This window comes from Lemur catta, chromosome 6 (genome assembly GCF_020740605.2).
Source record: "Lemur catta isolate mLemCat1 chromosome 6, mLemCat1.pri, whole genome shotgun sequence".
NCBI classification, from domain to species: Eukaryota; Metazoa; Chordata; class Mammalia; order Primates; family Lemuridae; genus Lemur; species Lemur catta.
The window spans coordinates 93,755,380-93,778,757 of record NC_059133.1 but is presented as its reverse complement, the minus strand read 5'-3'; the positions used below and the strand labels follow the sequence as shown (position 1 = coordinate 93,778,757).

Sequence of the window (23,378 nt, the reverse complement as noted above, 5' to 3'; positions counted from 1 at the left end):
CCTGTTTCCATTATCCTCATCTTCCGTAGAAACAGAACTTTCATCTGGACACGCAGCCATCCAGAGTAAGGAGTGCATTTCCCAGCCCCACCTGCAACTAAGGGTGACCAAGTGCTGCCCAGTGAACTGTAAGAGGAAGTGCAGTATCCTATGGCAGCTTCCAGGAACCTTTTTTTTTTTATTTCATCTTATTATGGGGGTACAAAAGTTCAGGTTATATATATTGCCCATGTACCGCCCATCCCCCCAAGTCAGAGCTTCAAGCGTGTCCATTCGCCAGACAGAAAAAGACAGCTGTGCGTGTTCTTTGTCGTTTTCCCCTCCTGCTACCACCCTGCTGGGTGGAACGTGAGTGTGGAGCTACAGCTCCGTCAGAAAAAGACCACACCCAGGTGAGGGCCGAGCAAACAGCCTGGATCCAACCTGAGCCCGGAACCAGCAGAGCCCCCTACCTCTGACCAGCGGTACGACAGAGAACTCTATTTCTCTGCTTCTTGCTGCCAAATCTGATCCTAACTACACGAACCTGTGTGTTCTTAGGAGGTTTTGTGGTCCTTTTTTTAAATACAGATGTATTTGATACTTTAAAATCTTCTTAAAATTTAATAAGGAGAACACAGCTACGAAGAGCTGCCTTAGGAAAGAAGCCACCAGGTGATTCACTTCTCCCGTCCTGACCTACTCAATGACTGTCTCACATGCTCATGATGCCACGGCAGGTGGTGAAGCGCCAAGGATTTGGAGCGCCAAGGGTTTTTCTCTGTATGCACAGCAAGTAACCAGGAAGTACACAAGGAAATCAGTAGGCACAGGTGCTTCCGGTAACTTAAAAGCTAACATTTGCCCTTGATCTACAGGCAGGTTGAGAGGAGGCAGTATCGTCCATATAGACTCCGAAAATCAGACCTCAAAGGAACCTAGAGGTTGCCCAGTCCAACTGTCTCATCCTAAGATGCAGAAGCTGAGGTCCAGAAAGACTAAGAGAACAGCCCATGGCCAGGTGAGCTGGGACTAGGATGCCCCAGGTTAGAGCTGCTGACAGCTCTGAGATGGGAAAGCCTGAGACTCCAACATGCTTGTGGTAGTGATTTCCCTCAAAGAACAGTCAAGGACCATGTGTGATAATTGAGGATTTCAAGTTCATTGTTCTTTTCACTCCAGCACTGCTGGAGGGCAGGATCCATATCTGATTCATTTTGGTATCCCCTGCATTTTAAATAATAAATAAATGCCAAGTGCAAGTCCAGAAGCTGACCTTAGGGGGAAGACATCCGTACTAGCAATCCTGCGGCATTGGCAATTAAGAAGCTTTTTGGTCACCAAATGGCAAGATTCTACTCAAGCTTCAAAATCCTGCTCATAAAAGGCATTATATGTAACCAAAATGTTTGTACCCCCATAATATTCTGAAATTACAAAGAAATCCTGCTCATAGTACTCTACACTGTGTTTGCTAAAGCTCGGTGGAATTTCAAATTCAATGTGACTGGTTATACAGTCTTTTGCTGATGCCTGAATGTGTCTAACACATTAAAATCATATTTGAACTATAGAAATATCAATGGAAAGGATCATTCTTTAATTACATACAAGGTCTACATTCAGAGTACCTATATATCTACCATCTTATTGGATCCCAACCGGATCCTAGGTAATAGGAAATGCAGGGATTTCTGTCTTTACTAGCCAGATAAAGAACCAGGGGCCCACTTCGTTGGTCTCGGGGTTTTCAGAGGGGCACAGGGAGACCCACCACAGAAATCAGTTGTCCTCCAGTCGACACAGACCCCACTGGTCCGACAGAGGTGGGCGTAAGAGGAGATCACATCACATACTCGCTCCCGGTGGCAACTGTCCTGCTGGCAGATGGCATAGAACGTGGCTGGAGCCAGGACCGTGTGGCACTCAGCGAACAGGGCTGAGAGCAGGACCTGGCAGTGGGGGCTGTCGAGGACAGGGCACTGCTCCTCGGGAACAGGCTGGCACGTCTGCCCCGGCCGCTGCACGGTCCAGTCCTGGACAAGTGCTTTCCAGTCCGAGGTGACCGTGCCATCCCTCAGCATGAAGTCATTGGCCCCGTTCTCGTCACAGATCCCTAGAGAAACAAGAAAAGACGAAGCTGGCGGCCCCGGGTACCAAATCCCTGATGCCGGAGACTGGCCGGCCATTCTCCATCCCCACCAGGGTCTGACCCTTGCTGCTGGGGCCTTGACAATGGACCCGGAAATAATAAGCATCCAAGAGCCCTCTGAGTACAGCAAGTGAGGCTTATAAACGTAAGGTGGGGGTGCTAAGAAAATGTTCTTACCACAGAGACCATACATCTTTGAAGCAAAGGTCTTGGGGCTGAGCTGCAGCTGGAACTCATTGTTTTGCGGAGTGAACGTGAGGATGTGGCCGAGGCGGCTGAATCTGAGCTCGTGCATGACGGCACCGTAGATGCTGACTTCCATGTTCCCGCCCACGTAAGGGACAGAGACCAGTCTCCCATCCACCGTCACCTGCCCAAAGAAGAAAAAGTTCATCGGTAGTCCTAGCAATGAGGAGTCCTAGAATGTCCCCCCACTCCGGCTTCTCACTGTGGTTACTGAGAATCACGGCACAGTCATCACACCGAGCTGCAGCATTGGCCACAAACGCTGACGGTGCCAGCAGGGCTACTGACATAAAGGGGCTTTACGGAGTCCACCAGAGAACCGGCTGTTATTAGTGTTATACCGTACAGACAGCCGTGCCCCTGGAACCCGAAAGCCCAGGGACTGAAGTCTATGTGACTCAACAGGGAAGGGCGACCCTTCAAGATGGGCTGGGAAAGTTGCCATTTTGCCAACTCTTCGGGGCAGTGTCTCCAGGAGCATCTACTGGGATGACTTTAAGTCTTTATTGTGTGTAAGTGTGTCACTAGGAGTTCTTACTTTGGTGGCCCCACCATATATCACATCAAACATATTAAACTGTACTCATGTCCTGTGATGAATATAGTTTCTGCTGTAAAAATTTCGGAAGGGTTTTCTTTTAAATCATTTTGACTTTAGAATTTTGGGCTATGAGATACTCACTTAATATATGACTAGCTATGATTTTTCAGCAATCATTGTTCATATTCAGGAATTTTTGCAAAATGAGAAAATCTAGCCTACAAATTGTTTCCACACAATGAAATATTTATGATATCTACAGGAATAAGGAAACAGGTTGGCATAATGTAACCCTTCATAAACATTTTATCAAACATTTATTTACAGCCGTTTTGCAGTTTTCTTTTCAAATTGTGGAGCCATACATTTTGTTTAGGTCTTAAATATTTTCAAAGGCCCTAATTCAGGCCCTAAATATCTCCCTTTGGAAAGCCCACAGGGCTCAGGCACTGGGCTCCCAACACACCCTGGGTAAGCAGTCCTGGTACCAATCCCAAGTCTCTACCAGTGCCAGACACTGGCACTAAAGTCACAATCTCACACTACCTGAAACTGATTCTCTCTTCCAAATCTCGGCCCAGAACACCCCGAAATCACACCAAGACACAGGAGATGGCAATAAACCCCTCATAAGAAGATGGTGTTCCTCTAGGTAAGTAGAAGGCTGAGTTCCCAACAAGGGCTCCAGCTAAAGCCAAGTGCACCGGGTCCAGGCAGCTTCCCTGTGGTTCAGCTGCTGCCTTGCCAGGGGGCCCACAGAAAGCACCACTCACCTCCATGTCGCCGTGGAGCTCGATGGAGAGGCCGCTGTGCTTCACCTCAATGGACTTCATGCAGCTCTGCCCCTCCCCAGGGCCGCAGGCACCTTTATGGAGAATCACCTCCAGGTCCTGCTCCTTGTTTTGAAATAGGACATAAGAACAGCTGCCAGTCAGCTTGAAATTCTGCCCATCAAAGGTCACAATGTGCCGAGTGGAGCTGCCTGTGCACACACCTGGACAGAGGAGAGCAGAGGGCAGGTGTGACATAGCCAAATCCCACACCTGCTACATACAGAGAGGCAGGGGTGACCACGGTGCACACAGACAAATACAGTTGGGAGCTGAACAGGCCTTTTGAGGTCATACAGACCACTTTCCTCCTTTTTACAGATGGGGAAACTGAAGCTCTGAGAGGTAGAGAGGCTTAGGTAGGTAACACTTGGCCATTAAATATGTTCCTGGAGAACGTTTGGAAGGACAAATATTACATAAAGACATGGCAAATTATGGAACCACACTTCTAAAAAACTGTAAATGTGCAGTGTGAATGATCCACTCCACAGGGATAGACACCTTGGCCCAGGAAACAAAGTTAAGTTCCAGGGGTGTTACGACTTGTTGAAATCACAAAAAGTTAAGCAAGCTTTGAGCTCATGATCTCATTGTAAAGAAAATTCACCTAAAGATACACGTGTCCTTTCAGCTGCCAAGTGACTAATGGTACAAGTGGCCGTGTTGACTTAATTCCTTCAGAGATCACACAGGAGAAATATTTCCACAGCCAAAACAAATGAGTGGGTCTCAGAGCTCCCTCATTTGACCCTGATTCATTCACATAATCAGCAAATTCTCAAGGTTCCCATTAAGATACCATTTGTGAATATTAATCACTTTGCATCTACATAAGATGATTTGGTAAAAATCCCCACATTGAAGGCACCACTACCATAAATAATTCGAAAGCTGATCTTGGACCTAAATGAAGTTGGAGATGAGCTTTCCAAACAAACCATGACCACATTTACAGTGGTGAATGAATAAAAGTCCAAGAACTGAGAGGCAGATTCGGTGGAGCAGTGAGGCCCCACTAATGTCCCTCACTCACCGCCAGGCCCGAGGACTCCCCACCTGCATGGGGGACTGTCACACAGAACACCCACTGACAAACGGTGGGTCTGGATGTGCCATCTGCCAGAGCCGAGCAGCCTCCCAGAAGTTCTTCCACTCAGAGTCCCCTAAGCCCTCGAGCCGTCATTTCCAAGTGGCCGCACTGAACACTCTTGGCCTGTGAGCATCCAAGCTCTAAGTGACCCCAAACACCAGCTGTTACTATTGTCATGCCAAAGAGCCAGCCCCACTGCCATGAGAACATAATGGATCACAAGAAAAAGAAATGGTTTTGGCTCACACGTGGCAAGCCAGTGAGAGTGGCTCTCCCCACCACGAGATGACGTAACAGTGGAATGGGCACTTCAGGGCCGGAGGAACTCGGGCTGAATCCTGTCCTACCACTCGCTTGCATGGTGATCTCGGGTAAGAGAATGAAAAGGAGTTAATGAAGGAAGTAAAAAGGTCACAGAGAAAGTCATGAGTATGTAAGACAGGAAAAAATGGAGTCTTGAAAGAGAAAAATAAAACAATGGAACAGAACTAATATTTAAAGACTATAACCCACGAAAAGATTCTGGAAATCAAAAAAGAACCAAATCGATATATTGAAAGCATGCACCAGATGTCTGGAAAAATTAAGCCATAACAGTCAACTCTGAGACATATTACAGTAAAACTATGAGACCTCAAGATAAAGGGAAAATTTTCCAGGCCTCCAGTCAAAAAAGATCAAATAATTTACAAGGGCAAAAGAATTACATTGGTATCAGAATTCTCAACAACATACAAAGCAAGGCAGCAATGGAGCAGCATTTTTCAGAAATTCAATGAAAGAAAGTGTGAATCATGAATTTCATATTTAGCCAAGGTGCCCTTCCAGCATCAATGCTACAGAAAAACAGTTCTAAATATATAAGAACTTATGGAATTCTTTGCCCATAGCCCTTCTTGAGAAATTGGCTAGACAACAAGCTTCCTCCAACTAAGAGATGACTAGGAAATGATATCAAAACAACTTAAATGACTGTTTTTATCTATGTAATCATCTTTGCTAATATCTTTATGAAGCAAAAACTACAGGAGAGGCAAGGAGACACCGATAGACAAACTAATAGTAGGAGACCACACACCACTCTCAGTATAAGATAAATAAATGGGCAAAAGATATAGAAGGCCTAAACAACAAAATCTTATGAGAGAGAGAATGAGAGAGAGAAAGAGAGAGAAGGATCTCTACACCTTGATAATAAAGAACACACCTTCACAAAAATTGATCATGTATTAGGTCTTAAAGAAAATAACAGTAACTTCCATAAAGTAGAACTATTACAAACAACACTCTGATCAGAGTGTGATAAAATTAGAGATTATATTCTTAGATTTTTAAAGAACTCATACTTGGAAATTTTTTAATTTATTATGTAAATCTTGGGTGAAAGGGGAAATACAAACTGATATTACAGAATTTCTAACATAAATAATGATAATGAAAATACTATATGTCAGACTCATGGAGATACATTTAAAGTGATGATAAGAAAATTACTAGCACCAAACACTTCTATCAATAAAAATGAAAGAATGAAAATGAATGAAATTCCCCATTCCAACAAAATAGAAAAGCACAAAAATAGTAAACTAAAAGAAAATTCAAGGAAGAAAATAATAAAAGAATAAAGATAAAAGCAGAAAATAATGAGGCAAAACAAACAGAAAACATAACTAATAAATTGAAATCCTGATTTTTTTAAAAGAAATTCACAAAGACAAACCATGAGTTAACTTGATCAAGAAAAAACATAACGTGCATATATTTACAAATTAAGAAATGACCAACGAAAATTACTACTGAAAGAGAATTTTTTAAAATATTATAAAAGACTACTTTAAAGACCTCTATAAAATAAATTTGAAAATCGAGATGAAATGGATAAATTTCTAGGAAAATAAAGATTACTGAAATTAACTCTAATAGATAAAAAGAAAAAGCTCAAGTATACCAATTTCCATGAAAGAATTACAGAAAGTTAGCAAGAATTAGAGAAAGTTATACCCACAAAACAAACAAACAACGGCAACAAAAACCCCACCAAGCCTAGAAGGGGAAATGAAGTGTAATTGTTTAATGGAGAGAGTTTCAGTTTTGCAAGATGAAGAAAGTTCTGGAGATGAATAGTGGTAAAGGTTGCACAACAATGTAAATGTACTTAATGTGACAGGACTGTACACTTAAAAAAGGTTAAAATGGTAAATTTTATGTCATGTATATTTTACAGCAAATTTAAAGAAATCACTTTGAACTCTGGTATAGAACCTAAAAGACAAAATTATAAAAATAATTATCACTATAAAAATTTGTTAATATATGGTATAAAAATATAATTTGTGACATCAATAACAAAGTAAAGAAGAGGGAGAAAAAGAGTAGATTTTTTGTATGCAATTGAAATATCAGCTTAAAATACACAGTTATAACTATGGAATGTTTTATGTAAGCTTTGTAATAACCACAAATAAAAGACCTATAGAAGATACACAAAAGAAAATGAGAAAGGGATCAAACCATATAATTACCAAAAAACAAAAAATCAATGAAACACAAAGAAGAACAAGAGAAGAAAGAGGGACAAAAAAGCTATTACAAGACAGACAGAAAATAATTAACAAAATGGCAATAGTAAGTCTTTCCCTGTCAACAATTACTTTAAATGTAAATATAATAAACTCTCCAATCAAAAGATACAGCGTGGTTGAATGGATTTTTTAAAATTAAATAAAACAAGATATAACTATATGCTGTCTACAGGAGACTCACTTTAGATTTAAGGAAACATACAGATTGAAAGTGAAAAGATGGAAAAAAGTATTCCATGTCAATGGTAACCAAAAGAGAGCAGAGGTATCCATACTTACATAGAACAAAATAGACTTTAAATCAAAAATGGTCACAAGAGACAAAAAAAGGATATTATATAATGATAGAGAAGTCAATTCTCCAGGAAGATATAATAATTATAAATACATATGCACCTAACATTAAGGCACCCAAATATATAAAGCAAACATTGATAGAACTGAAGGTAAAAATAGAGAACACAATAACAGTAAGAGATTTCAATACCCCACTTTCAGTAACGGATAGAACATACAGACAGAAGATCAGTGCAGAAACAGAAGGCGTGGACAACACCACAGAGTGGACCTAACAGACACACACAGAACATGTTACCCACGGCAGCAGAATACACATTCTTCTCAAGTGCACATGGAACAGTTTCCAGAACAGGTCACTTGCTAGTTCACAAAGAAATCTTAACAAACTTAAGAAGACTGAAATCATACCAAATTATCTTTTCTGGCCATGATAGAATGAAAGTAGAAACCACTATTAGAAGGAATTTCAGAAAATTATCAAATATGTGGAAATTAAGCAACACTTTTGAACAACCAATAGGTCAAAGAAGAAATCAAAAGAGAAATCAGAAAATATTTTAAGAAAAATGAAAACTAAAGCACAACATAGCAAAACTTATGGAATGCAGCAAAAGCAATCATAGAGGGAAGTTTTTAGCAGTAAACATCTACATTTTAAAAACATCTAAAACAATCTACCTAACTTTACAACTTAAGGAACTAGAAAAAGAACAACCTAAGCCCAAAATTAGCATAAGGAAGGAAAAAATAAAGATTTAAGCAGAAATAAATGAAATACAGAATAGAAAAAAATCAACAAGAGTTGGGTTTTTCTTAAATATCAACAAAATTGACAAACTTTTAGCTAAATTAAATAAGAAAAAAAGAGAAGACCCAAATAAATAAAATCAGAAATGAAAGAGGAGACATCACAACTGATAGCACAGAAATGAAGAGGATTGTAAGAGACTATCATGAACAATTATCACCAACAGTTGGGCAACCTAAAGAAATTAATAAATCTCTGAAACATACAACCTACCAAGACTGGATGATGAAGAAACAGAAAATTGGAACAGCCCCACAACCAGTAGGAGAGTAAATTATTAATCAAAACCTCCCAACAAAAGAAAACTCAGATGGCTTCACTGGAGAATTCTACCAAACATTTAAAGAAGAATTAAGGTCAATTTTCCTCAAACTTTTCCAAAACACTGAAGAAAAGGAAACACTTCCAAACCTATTTTATGAGGCCAGAATTGCCCTGATATCAAAGCTAGACAAAGATTCTACAGAAAAAGAAAACAACAGGCCAATATTCCTAATGATTAGAGATGCAAAAATCCACAACAAATACTAGCAAATGGAATTCAGCAGCACAATTAAAGGATCATAAGCCCTGACCAAGTGGAATTTATCCCGGGATGTGAGGATGGTTCAACATCTGAAAATCAGTGTGATAAATCACATTAACAGAACAAAGGATAAAAATCACACGATCGTCTCAATAGATGCAGAAAAAACATTTGTTAAAATTCAACACTATTTCATGATTAAAACATTCAACAAACTAAGAATAGAAGGAAATTATCTCAATAAAATAAAAGCCATTTATGAAAAGCCCACAGCTAAAACCCTATCTGATGATAAAAAACTGAAAGCTTTTCCTCAGGAGCAAGGCAAGGACGCCCCTCTCACTTCTGTTCAGCACAGTGCTGGTCCTCACCAGAGCAGTCAGGCAAGGAGAAGAAATAAAAGTCATCCAAATCAGAAAAGAAGTAAAGCTCGATCTGTTCACAGATGACATGATCTTACATGTAAAAATCTCTAAAATTTTCACAAAAATGTTATTAGAACTAATAAATTCAGCAAAGTTGCAGGACACAAAATCAATTGTATTTCTATGTGCTAATAACAACCTATCCACGTGCAGAAAGAATGAAACCAGACCCTTATACTATACACAAAAATCAACCCCAAATCAAACCTAAACACATTGTAAGACCAAAAACTATAAAAAAGAAAACACAGGGGGAAAACTTCATTGGTCTTGGTGATGATTTCTTACATACGACACCAAAAGCAAGGCAAGAAAAGCAAACATACACAAGTGGGACTGTAACAAACTAACAAGCTCTGTGCAGTAAAAGAGACAATCCACACAGTGAGAAGACAACCTGTGGAATGGGAGGAAACACTTGCAAACCATACATTTGATACGGGATTAATATCCATAACAGATAAGCTTCTCCTGCAACTCAGCAAAGAAAATAAATAAATAAAATGCAAATAACCCAACTTTAAAGGGGGCAAAGGACTTGAATAGACATTTCTCCAAAAAGACACACAAAAAGCCAACAAGTATATGAAAAAACATCCAATGTCACTGATCATCAGGGAAACGCAAATCAAAACCACAATGAAGTATCACCTCACACATGTGAGGACAGCCATTATGAACACACACACACATGCTCCAAAACAGAAAATACCAAGGCTTAATGTCAATGTGGAGAAACTGGAACCCTTGTGCATGACTGGTGGGAATGTAAAATGGTGTAGCCACTATGGAAAACACTAAAAAGGTTTCTTAAAAAAATGAAAAATAGTACTACCATATGATCCAGCAATCCCACCTGTGGGTATGTATCCGAAAGTACTAAAATCGGGATCCCAGAGAGAGATCCGCCCTTCCATGTTCTCTGCAACGTTATTCACAATAGCCAAGAGGTGGGAACAACCTCAATGTGTGTTGGACAAATGGATAGGGAAACCGCAGGATACACACACACTGGAATATTATTCCATCTTTAAAAAGAAGGAAATCCTTACACATGCTACAACACAGATAAACTTTGAGGACGTTACACTAAGTGAAATAAGCCAGTCACAGAAGGACAAATATTCCATTTATATGAGGTATGTAAAATTGTCAAACTCATAGAAGGAAAGAGTAGAATGGTGGTTGGAGGGGCCGGAGTTGGTTAACACGGGGGGTTGCTGTTCATTGGGTGTAGAGTCTCAGTCACAGAAGATGAAAAAGTTCTAGAGATCTGCTGTACAACAGTGTGCAAATAGCTAATAATACTATATTGTATACTTGAAAATTTATTGACTAGATGTCATGTTATGTGTTTTTGCCATAATTTTTAAATGGGAAAATGGGGAGGAAACATGAATAGATATTTCACAAAAATAGATATAAAATGGCATTGAAACATATGAAAAGATGTTTAACCTCACTCGTCATTAGAGAAATGAGTTTCAAGTACATTGAGATATCATTTCTTACCTGAAGAGTAAGAAACTGGCAAAAAAAATAAAAACCATAATAACACTTTTGCCAACTCTGTTGGCAAAGCTGGGGGAAAACACACACTCTCATGCATTGCTGATAGAAAAGCAAACTGGTAGAAATTCCAGTTTTGCACAAGCAAGTCTTCCCTTTTGGAGAAGAATCTGTCAATATCTTAAAAATAACTTCATAAACACTTATCTTTTGACCCATGAACCTCACTTCTAGGAATCTACCCTGAAGACATACCACCCACTATTTGAAAATTCATACACTCAAGATTATTCATTGCAACAGTGTTTGTAATTTCAAAATATTGGAAATAACCTAAATGTACATACATAGAACAGTTGAGTAAACTGTGGTACCCGATAGGGTGCTAGGGAGCTTTCTTTGAACTGGTATTGGATAATTTCCAGGATATACTTTTAATCAAAAAAGGCAAAGCCCATTTGTACAGAAAGAATCGCAGGAAGGATAAACCAGAAATGAATGGGATTGGACACCTCCAGGGAGTGCATGGGCATGGGTGGAGGATGGAAAGGGAAGGAGGGTGTGACACCCCGGTGCACCTTCCTGCAGGGTGCTGACCTTTAGAACCATGGCAACGCTTCATGTGACAGAAACAAATAAGTATGTAAGTAAAATCACAAGGCTGGGGATGAGGGGAGCCCAAAACAGAACACAAACAGAAATTAAACTAACAATATTAATAACATGACTACACGCAAGGGGTCAGGGAGAACTAACCTAAAGAACTTTGGAAAACAAAATTTTATTCTAAGACTAAAGACAAAAAGAATTGTACCCAAATATTGTACTCTGGCTAGTAGATTTGTTTTCATAAAGGAATAGGTTAGCAATCCTGAAACTACTTTATGTGTATTTTGGGATTAAGCAAATATATAAACATATTGTGGAAGAGAGCACAGCTTCTTACTGTCTGAGAAAGGAAGGGATGTGGACATGTCAAAAGGACAAAAGAGCCAAAATCGAAAAGACTCCCAACTGCCAAATCTGGGATCATTTGAACAAGAAAACAATTAACACTATAATCGATTATGCCACATAGAATAAATAAAAATCCATGAGCTCTTACTGATACAAATAATTGAATAAATAAATTAATAAATGAGAGAGAAGAAGGAGCCCTTCTTTTCACAATTCCAACTAAGAAATTTGGCAGGGATGATGAAAATCAAAAATCCCTATTTGGCAAACACCACGGTAAAAATTGTTTTAGCCAAGAATCATCAATGAATTGCTAAGCTTGGTGGGTGAAAGTACATTTCGACAGTTTCAAAGTATCTCTGCCCATGATAATTATTAAATGCAAAGAGGAAAATCGTAACTCTACAGTGGAAAATCCTGGTGAACGCCAGCTAAACCAAGCGATCAAACTTACACGGGGCAAACTGATATCACCTGCCTCTTTATACGATGCAGTGACGAAGGGCACAGTATGTCTTCTGTGGTATTCTCGACCAAAGCTCTAATCTGAATTTAACACAAAATGAGAGATGTTTTAAAGAATTACCGGCCAGTACTCTTCAAAAATGTCAAGGTCACAATCAAAGACTAAGCTATTGTTCCAGATTTAAGATTAAAGAGACATGACAACTAAATGTAATATGTGACCTGGATTGACTCCTAGACAGGAAGAAAGGACATTAGCAGGGCAATTGGCAAAATTTGAATAAGATAACAGTTTTCATGGATGTTAATTTCTGATTTTGATCATTATACTATGATTATGTCATAATCTAGGTGAAGGTACATAGGAATTCCTTGTACTACTTTTGAAATTTTTTAAGTCTGAAATTATTCAAGACAAAAACTTCTAACAAATTTTTTATTTTAAGATGTTTTTGAAGATAATATCCACAATCTGGTTTTATCACTCCTGAAGGCCTTCACGCATTTTAAGTGCACAAAAGGACTTAAGAGGGGTGTTGATGAACTGGACTTAAAAAATGATTTATTTGCAAAGAGAAGCTACAGTGTTGTGAGTCCCACATCCTCACTTGCCCCCAGAGGGACACGAGGGAGGCCAAGCCCAGTGAGCGGGACTTTCAGGAGGCCAATCCAAGAGATGGGTTTGTGATCCATGCAGTTATGGGGACACTGGACCAGTGACGCACACACGTCCTAAGAATCTAAAGGAGAGAAGCTGTGGCTATTGGCCAGAGGTGGCCAGCCAACAGGAGAGAGATTTGCTGCTGTTCTGGGAAACAAGTACATCCCCTTCCAATGGTAGGACAAAGGCATATGAATCCTGGGGACCGTACACAGGACCTACACAAGGAATGATGGCCTGGGATTATTTTAAATGTGATCCTAGTCAGGCACGATGGCTCACACCTATAATCTTAGCACTCTGGGAGGCTGAGGCAGGAGGCTCGCTTGAGCTCAGGAGTTCAAGACCAGCCTGAGCAAGAGTGAGACACCGTCTCTACAAAAAATAGAAAAATTAGCCAGGTCTGGTGGTGTGTGCCTATAGTACCAGCTACTCAGGAGGCTGAGGCAGGAGGATGGCTTGAGCCCAAGAGTTTGAGGTTTCTGTGAGCTACAATGATGCCATTGCACTCTACCCAGGGCAAAAGAGTGAGACTCTGTCTCCAAAAAAAAAAAAGTGATCATGTCTAAGAGAACTTCTGCTATAGAGTAAGGAGGACCGCAAAAGAAAGATAGTCTATGAAGGGTTGAATGCAAAAAAACCAGAAGCTGAGCAGGAGAAGCAGCAGCCAGGCCAAGGATATAGGCTGCTGCTTGCCCCCTAGGATCGAGTATTGGAGGAACACAGCAAGGAAATCCTCAAGAGATCTGGCAAGAGAAAGGCTGCCACCAACACCTGCCAGGCCAGAGCACAGCTGTGTTGGCCACATGGAACCTTCTGGTCCACTGCTCAACTCCCCACTCTCCATGCTCCAGGCTGGGAGAGAAGCTGACCACACTCCCTTTTCCAGGGGCAGGAAGCCCAGACTAGGACTGGGGAGGTGTTTTAACTCTAATCAAGTTCAAAGTTTTAATTGTTACACAACAGTGGGCATCCAATTAACAATTGAGACTGCTATAGGACTTCAAGTGACCATTGAATTCTTTATGAATGAACAGAAATAACATTAGGTCTGGTAGAGCTTTCATCTAGGCCAGGAGGGAAATTCGCCCCACTATATAAATTCCAAAGGAAGAGTGAGATATAAAACCCAGCTTTGATTGCGTCCCATAAGCTACACGTGTCCAGCGTTATGGTTAAGCCATTACTGAGTTGGGGCAACGTGGGCAGCCGTGTCTCCCAGACACGGGCAGAGGGCTGTGCCACCCCCACGGCTGAATGCTGTCTACGTTTACATGAGACAGACTTAAACCAGGCTGCTCACTGCCGGACCCCCACTGCTGCACCCCAAATGTTAACACGTGGAGTCCTAAAGCTTGACTTGCCAACAGCCAAGCTGAGCACTGATCTCGGAAACGCAGTTCTTCCTTCTGGCGATGCGTGATCTGGGCAAATGCCTTCCAAAGACAGAGCAAGAGGGCAGGGATCCCTGAGACTGGACGAAAACTCGTCCAGGGAGCACGTGAGGGAGGGAACCAGGCGCAGGTGGCACTGTGCACACAGTGGGGAGGGAAGGGCTGCTGCAGGCTGGCTTCTGCTCTGCCTTTCTGCACAGCGAGCTAAAAGCCCTGCCCTTGACACTGTCCAGACTGGTGAAGAGAAAGACTCACAGGGGCAGGTCCAGCGGCAGCCACACGTCTCTTCCACCCGAACAGGGGACTGGCTGTTGGGACATGAAGGCCTCGGCCCCCGGTCACAGTTGACCCGATGATTCTGCAGCAAGGTCTGGCCATCTGGCTGGCAAGTCACAGTGTGGCACTGATCTGGCAGGGTCCAGACGTCCCCAGGCTGCAGAAGAAAACACCAGATTCAGGCAGGAAGTAGGATGAGGTATTCCAACTCTGAGCCCGGCTACCAGGCAACCGACCACTGGAACTGGACACAGGCCTGCACGGCAAGGAGCTTACTAATGAGACCGGAAGCAGAACACGAGGGGTACAGGTAGATCTGCAAAACCAGGATCACAGTAAGAGGGAAAACTGGACTAAGACCGAAGGAGGAAAAATTAACCAGTGGGAACAAGGGCCCCAAACCTACCTTTCTGATCTTTCTTTCAAAGCCAACAGAAAGGAACTTACCTTCTTTTCATTTCCATCCTCATCCATGCAAATTCTTATGAACCCTGAAACAGACACAAGTGAGACCTCAGTTCCCAAGTATCACCCAGAAATTCTAAACAATTCACAATGTCTGCTTAGGCGACCTGGGCTAGTCTTTGAAGTCAACTCAACTCTGAAAAGAATCAGAACAATTTCACAGCAGGGACACAGGCGAGGAGGTGGTCATCCTGGGCTTCCACAGACAGCTTTGTGGTTGTTAATAATTACAATAACAGCAACAATAATGACAATATGGCAAGAACTACAGCTCTGAAGCCTTCTCAGTCATCCCGTCGTGATCGCCTTCCATGTGCAGATCGCCGCCCGGGATGGGGAGGGCAGGAAGATGAAGCAGGGCCCTGAAAACTTGAAAGAGACCTACTTGAAGATTCCTGCCAGGGGAGGTATCATCTAGCAGGAAAGGCAACAACTCTGCGGCAGGTTTGGACTTACAGCTAATAACACTAGGAAAATACTCAAAACCAAGCAAAAAAAAAATCATTTTTTTTTAAAGTTTCTAACCTAAAATCAACTTAAAACTATGGTACTGGCCAGGCGTGGTGGCTCACACCTATAATCCTAGCACTCTGGGAGGCTGAGGCGGGTGGATCACTCAAGCTCAGGAGTTCGAGACCAGCCTGAGCAAGAGTGAGACCCCGTCTCTACTAAAAATAGAAAGAAATTAGCTGGACAACTAAAAATACATAGAAAAAATTAGCCGGGCATGGTGGTGCACACCTGTAGTCTCAGCTACTCAGGAGGCTGAGGCAGGAGGATCCCTTGAGCCCAGCAGTTTGAGGTTGCTGTGAGCTAGGCTGATACCATGGCACTCTAGCCTGGGCAACAGAGTGAGACTCTGTCTCAAAAAAAAAAAAGAAACTGTGGTACTTTGATGTGAGATTCCATGTTATTTTATTGCTAAGGCTCTTTTTACCCATGCTAATGATGAATATAGGGCCCTGGGGAAGAAACAGCAGACCTGTCTTTTGATATTTTTGTCCAAGATCCCTCTGCATGAATAAGTACAGGCTTTTTCTGCTCAAGTTCAGATGGATAGCAGAGTGGAAAGAGAACCACACACAGAAAACTCTCTGCTGCCCCTGGACATGTGTAGTGTACACCTTCCAGGAGCATAAACTTAAAGGCCCTGGTCCATAGGACAATCTTCATTTAACACCAAATCTTATGCATGAGCACCTTTGGGTCTCTAGAATGGTATTTTCGTTGTCATGATTTTTTGTGGATTTTTTTTCCTAGGAGAGGAGTAAGAAAGTATTGTAAGACCCACCAGAGCACAGTTTGTGGAAGAAGGAATTGCCCAAGGTGACCATGGTGGGCAGGTCTTCGATCCGCTGGAGCTTCACCACGTTGGAGCTGGCCCCTGGGCCTGCCAAGACCCTCAGCTGGGCTGCATCGTAGCGATCCCCAATTCCAATGGGGAACACTGTCACTCCTAGAGTGAGCAAAGGAACAAGAAATGGTCTGTGGGCAGGTGGGCTCCAAATGGACTGGCCTGATGCTATATCCAGCATCTGTATAAAGCCTCGTGTTTCCTGGACTGGTCACATACACCAACCCTGTGGGGACGATATTCAGTCAGCCAGCACACATTAATGAGTGCCTACTGTGTGTCAGGTACTGTTCTAAGCAGTGGGGATACAGCAGTGAGCCAAGCAGATAAATTCCCCATCCCTGTTCTCAGGGAGCTTCCACTGGGGAGAGACAGAAAAGAAACACACAAAAAAGTAAATGCATAGTATTTCAGATGTGGACAAGTGCTTAGGAAAAAACAAAATGGGATCGGGAGGATGGGATGGGCAGAGACCTGAGTAAGGATGGAAGGAGCCAAGAGACATCTGCCGGAGGAACACACCAAGCAGAGTGAACAGGGAGTGCAAAGGCCCCAGAGCAGAAGTCTGGCTGCATGCTCCAAGGGGGCTGCAGCCAAACAAGCCAGACAGGCAGCCGGCACAGACCCTGCAAAGCCCCGCCAGCCACAGTAAGAAAGCCAGCCAAGGCTATGGAGCAGACCTCTGCAGCCGCCATGCTGAGAATGAACTGCAGGGCATGGGGGTGGGGGCGGGGAAGCTGGGCTTCCCACTGGCAAGCTACGTCAATAATCCAGAGAGATGATGGGGCTTGGACAGGGTGACATGGGTGCAGGTGTCGTGCAGTGCTGCAACTCTCAGCATATCCTGTTGATGGATTGCATAGAGGTGTGAGAGAAAGAGGAATCAAGGATGCTGAGATTTTTGACCTGAACAACTGGAAGGTCAGAATGGCCATTTTCTAAGATGAAAAAGACTGCAGGAGGAGATTTGGGTGTGAAAGTCGGGAGTTCAGCTTATACTGAATTGCCTTAGAACATCATCTAGGCTTGAGTTGAGATGAGAGGTCAAGGCTGGAGATGAGAATTTCCAAGACAGTGGTGTACAAATGTATTTAGACCCATAGCACTGAACGAGACCACTAACGGGGTGTGCAGAGGAGAAAAGAAAGTACTACAGGGCTGAGCCGGGGGTGCGTGCATGCGCACTTGCAGGTGAGAAACTGAGGCTTTGAATGATTAAATGACTTTCCCTGGATCGTGTCTCTTTTCTCTAGACCACAACTGCTTCCTTTCCTGATGAAAGTCCTTCTTTGGAGTCTTAATAATAGAGGAGAAAAATCTCCACCCTGAAATTCTCCAATTCACTTCTCCAGAACGTTCTAGGTATTTGCAATTTGCCTACGGTTAGAGTTGATTTTCTACTAGCAACTGTTCAGCTCTTATAAACTCATTGTGTCATCCAAATACATATCCTTTACCTTTTAGCATTCTTTTCCCTAAAATATAATAGACTTCATAAACATGTTGCATTCATTCAACAAACATTGAATTGTACCCTATTTTATGCATCATACACAGATGATCCAAAAATAAGCAAGATTTTTCCCTTGCTTTCAAAGAACTCCCAGTTTGTGCAAGAAACAGATACGTAACAAACAATACAATATGATTCACACATTTTGAGCAGGTCTCCGTGGTACAGAGAGCAGAGTGAATAACTCTGCAGAAGAACATCAGGTAGCAGCAAAGGAAAGACAACTCCTAGACAGGGGGTTGAAAGACGAACAGTTCTCCAGGTGGCCATGAGAAACTTACTGTCCACTTCCCCAGACCTCCCTCAGCTAGGAGGTCGTCCCTCAGACCACACCTCCTGTCCTGGCTGCTACTCGCAGCACAAGTTCTCTTGGGGCACCAAGGCCGGGTCCCATCTGCATCCTTCCCCTCCTAAAGCGTCATCCTTGTCTCCTGTCCACCCAGCCCCACAAGCCCACCAGCCTGGTACTGGGAAAGGGCTCTGAATACATGAAGGTCCTGGGTGTTCTCAAGACCCTACAATAAGTCACTCTGGACTCAGATAGGGCATTTTGGTGAGAGACCAAGGACACTGCTCTATAAAGGAAAGGTATAGAGGTGTGATTACTCCTGGACACAAAGTGAAAATGTGGAGAAATTAAAGGTTACAATCTAAAGCATGCAGTCAGGTATAGGATCAACACACATTCATTACTTTTTGATTTCCAGATAACACAGTGATTGGACAATTTCCTGCTATTTAAAACCAGGTCACATGTGGGTATTGAGCCTATGTAAAACCAGCCAGAATATTCAAAAGTAACCCCACCCACTTTCAATCCTCTGTCATTTCAGAAGAGTCTTAAGATTGATCGTACACTGGCCACTTACGGTTGGATCTGGCAGCATCAGCTGCTGCGTGCACTGGATCCGTGGAGACCCCCATGACCAGGATGACGACAGCCTTAGAGACTCCGGGCCTGGCACCATGGACTTCTGACGTGATGTAGCGCACAGCAACGTCCAAACCATTCCCTGAGAATGGAGGAGCACACCATGCGCAGTCAGTACTGGCTGCAAGACATGGTGTTTTTGAAACCAGCTGGGCACCCTCTCTCATGGTGGGTCCTTAAATTGTTCAAAAGCTGTTCAGGGACTCAGAGAAACACACAACTGAGATCTGGAAGAGACCTGGAAGAGCATCTAGCCCCTCACTCCACAGGAACGGTATCTAGGACCAAGAAGCAAAGTGAGTGGCCAAGGTCACTCAGTCACTTATGCCAAGAACTAGGACCAGAACACAGGTTCTGCATCCAGCCTGTGGCATCAACATTACCGATTTGGCTGTGGCCTCCCAGCTGCTGCATGATGTCCACGAGGCTCAGTAGATGGGCTTTGTCCTGGGCCACATTCCACGGCACGTCAGGGGTGGCGATGTTTCCATACTGGAGCACGGCCACCTGAGTGAGATGAGGCCCTAACAGGAAGGACAGAATGGGAATCATTCCGAGTCAAGCAGAGCCCCGGCAAAAGCCCCTTCCTCACCTGCTGCTCCAGGTGCATCACTCACCTATATTGGCTTTTGAAATGAAAGCCTTGGCAAAACTCTTCATCTCATCAAAGTAGGAAGCTGGAAAGCCGGAGGAGCCATCCAGGAGAAGGACCACATCCAGGGGCTGGCTGCAGTCTGCAAAGGGGACCGGGGGTGAGCACACAGGCGCCGGTAGGGACACCACAGCCTGACACCACATCCAACAGGCTCTGCAGGGCACGCAGACCACGCAGCACCACCAAGGGAAGGGGATCTTCATTAGTGTGAGGGCCACGTGGGCCAGGGAAGAGGGGAACGAGGAGACGGAGTTCCTGGGCCCATGAGGACCTCAGGTTTGGGGACATCGAGGAGACTCCAGCTCCACGCAAAGGAAGTTTAAATGCCCACAAATGAAAGCAGCAGGCGCCCACTCCCTCAGTAACAGGAGGCTGCCACGCTTCTAGAACTGAGTGGGAGAAGGAGACAGAGCAGCATCTCCCGGGAAAATGAGCTGGTGTGTGCTCAAGTCCTACAGCGGGGAGAGGGCACTCTGGGTGCTAAGGTCTGAGCACATTCTCAGAGTTGGTAAGAAGGGGCTCTCACTGTTCTCTGTGGCAGAAATAGCATAAGAATTTAAATAAATCTCAGGCTCTGATTAAAAACAAAAACCAAGGAACAAAAGCACTGATAACAAGTGCAAGCACGAAGAGACACTGAAAGAAAGCGAGTTATTCCCAAACACACCAAGGAAAGACGTTCGAGAACTAGGACTTGACTCAACACCCGCATCAGATAAAAAGGCAACAGTGATAGCAGCGGTAGCAGCATTTCTTTGAGCACTTGCCATGTGCCAGTACTGTTTTAAGCACTTCACAAGTAGGCATTGCTGTGAGCCCCATTCCACAGATGAGGAGACGGATATACGAAGAGGTTAAGTACTTGCCCAAAATGACCCAGCTAGCAAGTGGCAGAGGTGAGACCGAAACCAGGGCAGTCGCTGTAGAATCTGAGGACCTTCCCTGCCTCCTGTCACTTGACTTCCTGGCCTTGCCCCAAAGAATGTCAGCTACTTAGAATAATTCCACCCACTCAGTGCAAAGGGGAGCTTATAGTCACCAAATTTAACAGAGGTCACCTTAAGGCAGAGAGTGGGCCTGGGTGGGATGGGGCTGAGGGATTAAAGTAAGACTTGCGTTTTTTACTCCATAGCCTTGGTGTCATTTAGATTTTAACAATAGGCTTGTAGTACCTTTGAATTTGCAAACACACACAATAAGAAAAGATCCTCCCCCCAAAAAAGGGTCAGAAGGTCTCTCCCTGCCTGGGCGGGAGGGAGCACAGGCACTCTGCAAGCAGGGGCCTGGCCACGGGCACAGAGCAGGGAAGCCAGGCTGAGAGCCCAGGAGTCACGCAGCGCCAGGGCACCCCCAGCCCTCACCCAGCCCTGCCGCCTGCACACAGCGCCGGCATACCGGAGACAGGGGAGAGGGTGGGGAGCTGCAGCCCCTCTCCGGAGCAGCAGCCCTGCAGGACCAGCTCAGGAGCCTCTCGGGGAAGCAACTCAAAGTCCCGGATGAGGATGGGGGCGTTGGGCCAGCCGATCCTCTCCAGCTCCTGCACGTTGGCATGAGGGCCCACTCCGATGGGCACCAGCTGGATGTCTCCTGGCAAGCGCCGGATCTCGTCAGAGGCAGGATTTCCCGTGACCATGTAGACCAGGTTGGGCGCCTGCTCCCGGTCCCCCTGGCTGGCAGAGAAGCTGTGCTCGGAGAGGTACTGCAGGGCCAGCCCAGTGTTGGTCCTGTTGCCGCCCTGATAGCGGATCTCTCGCACCCGCTGCAGGACGTCCCCCTTGGACTGCGCCTCGCTGAATGGGTACTCCACGGTCACCATGTACGAGTACTGCAGCACCGCCACGTGGATGCTGTCCTGGCCCACGTCCATCCGCTGAATCACCTCCTCCATGAACTCCTTGCTCCTGTTGAAATCAGCTTCTCCGATTTTGTCCGAGCCTTCCAGGATGAACGCCACATCCAGAACCATGGAGTTTCTCTTGGGTCCCGGTGGCGAAGGACCCACAGTGACTTTTGCCATGTCGGGGGGCTTGGTGGGGGGAGAGGCTGCAGGGGCAAGGTCACAGAGGTAGCTGATAATCTCGTCCCTCCACTGCTCCAGCTCGTCCACGCTGCTGAGCACAAACGCCTTATTCTCCGGGGCCTGCTTCTCGATGAGGCGGATCTGCTTGAGGCTGGCATGGGGCCCGATGCCCACGGGGATCACAATGACCTTCTTTTTCTTCAGGCCCTGGACGTAGCGGACCAAGTTCCGGGCCATCCGTGGGGGCTCCTGGCTGGCCGTGAGGAGCAGGATGATGCGGGAGGCTTCGGGGCGGTCAATCTTGCTGAAGATTTGGAATAGCGTGAACTTCAGGACCTCGCTGGTGGAGGCCACCTGGCTGCCCGCGTACTTCACCTGGCTGGCGATGCGCCGCAGTTCTGACGGCCGCTTCCGGTCCGTGAGCCCAATGTAGGAGTGGGAGCCGTCGTGGTATTCCACCACGGCCACGCGGACCCGCTTCTGGGAGATGTGCAGCCGCTCCATCATGCCCACCACGAAGGCCTTCAGCACTCCAAACTCAGCCTCGGACAGCTTGGAAGAGCCATCCAGCAGGAAGACCAGATCCAGCAGCTTGCTGCAGTAGAAGTCGTGCAGGGGCGGCTCCGGGGTGTCCTCCACGTATGGGGTGGTGGAGCTCACAGGGGCTTCCGTCGGGGGCACCTCCAGGCCTCCCGGTTCCTGGCAGGCTTCGCAGGTGAGGTTGACACCATCACAGTGGCTGTGGCAGAGGGAAGAAACCGAAATGGTTCAGGAATAACCTGTGGGCACTTCTCAGCCCTGCAGTATAGGAGCACGACACAAACTCCCATAGATGGCCCGCCTGGCCCACCTGAACCTGAGATCTCACAGACCATTCTCCACCCAAGAGAGATGTCATTGTTTCACATCTGTCCCCAAATAGCACCCACACACCCACACACACATACATATAGCACATGCTTCCCTTGATTCTAGAAGCCAAAGCTTTAACCCGTCCTAGGATAGGAAAAAGAATCTTTGTTGTTCTAGGCCATCCACACAGCCATTCAAAGTTTATTTCTTTTCAGCCGAGATCTCTAGCAACATAAATATTTCATCATAATCCAAGCCTTCTTACAAGTATCTCCAAGAACAAATGCTGCACTAAAACGTTGACACTGACCTATGCTTGTAAATGTTCTGTTGAAGATAAATGCTTTACAGTGTTTATTATAACAGAACTTAAATTATATGAATTTGAAAACATGTTTAATATGTTAGGCTTAAGGAAGATAAAAAATAGGACTGGAGTAAAAACATTTTGGAAAGACAAATAAAGACTCAAAAAACCCCAGCTTCATCTAAGCAGAACAAACTATCTTGGAGTCACAGATGGGGGTCTCCAGGTCTCAGACTTGGGAAAAGACAGCGGCTCATTCGTTCTTCCCCCAACAGACATGTGGTGAGCACCTACTACGTGCCAGGAACTGGATCAGCCCCGTGCCCAGCCCCAAGTGCACACCCCAAGTACACAGCAGAGCAGTGGCCCCACGCACAAATCCTACACTGCCATGCCGAGTTTCCAGACTCTCTGGTCACGTCACCCTTTGCCAGCACCCTGGAAAGTGGCAAGGCATGCCAGAGTACAGGTGAAATCCGGTGGCCCTCTGGTGGAGACTGATACAGCCTCGGACCTTCTCCTCTCTGTCCCCTCAGC

At 44.6% G+C, this 23,378-nt stretch overlaps 1 protein-coding gene across 1 annotated transcript in view; it reads right to left on the bottom strand.

Moving 5' to 3' along the window:
- Positions 1-23,378, bottom strand: part of VWF (von Willebrand factor) — a 143,813-nt gene that overhangs the window by 37,031 nt on the left and 83,404 nt on the right. Inside the window, exons 28-37 of the mRNA XM_045554544.1 lie at positions 21,058-22,421; positions 19,625-19,741; positions 19,391-19,531; positions 18,946-19,089; positions 16,501-16,665; positions 15,192-15,235; positions 14,724-14,901; positions 3,692-3,912; positions 2,309-2,501; positions 1,754-2,095 (exon numbers count right to left, since the gene is read on the bottom strand). Coding sequence (XP_045410500.1) covers positions 1,754-2,095; positions 2,309-2,501; positions 3,692-3,912; positions 14,724-14,901; positions 15,192-15,235; positions 16,501-16,665; positions 18,946-19,089; positions 19,391-19,531; positions 19,625-19,741; positions 21,058-22,421 — 2,909 coding nt within the window. The remainder of the gene's footprint in view (positions 1-1,753; positions 2,096-2,308; positions 2,502-3,691; positions 3,913-14,723; positions 14,902-15,191; positions 15,236-16,500; positions 16,666-18,945; positions 19,090-19,390; positions 19,532-19,624; positions 19,742-21,057; positions 22,422-23,378) is intronic.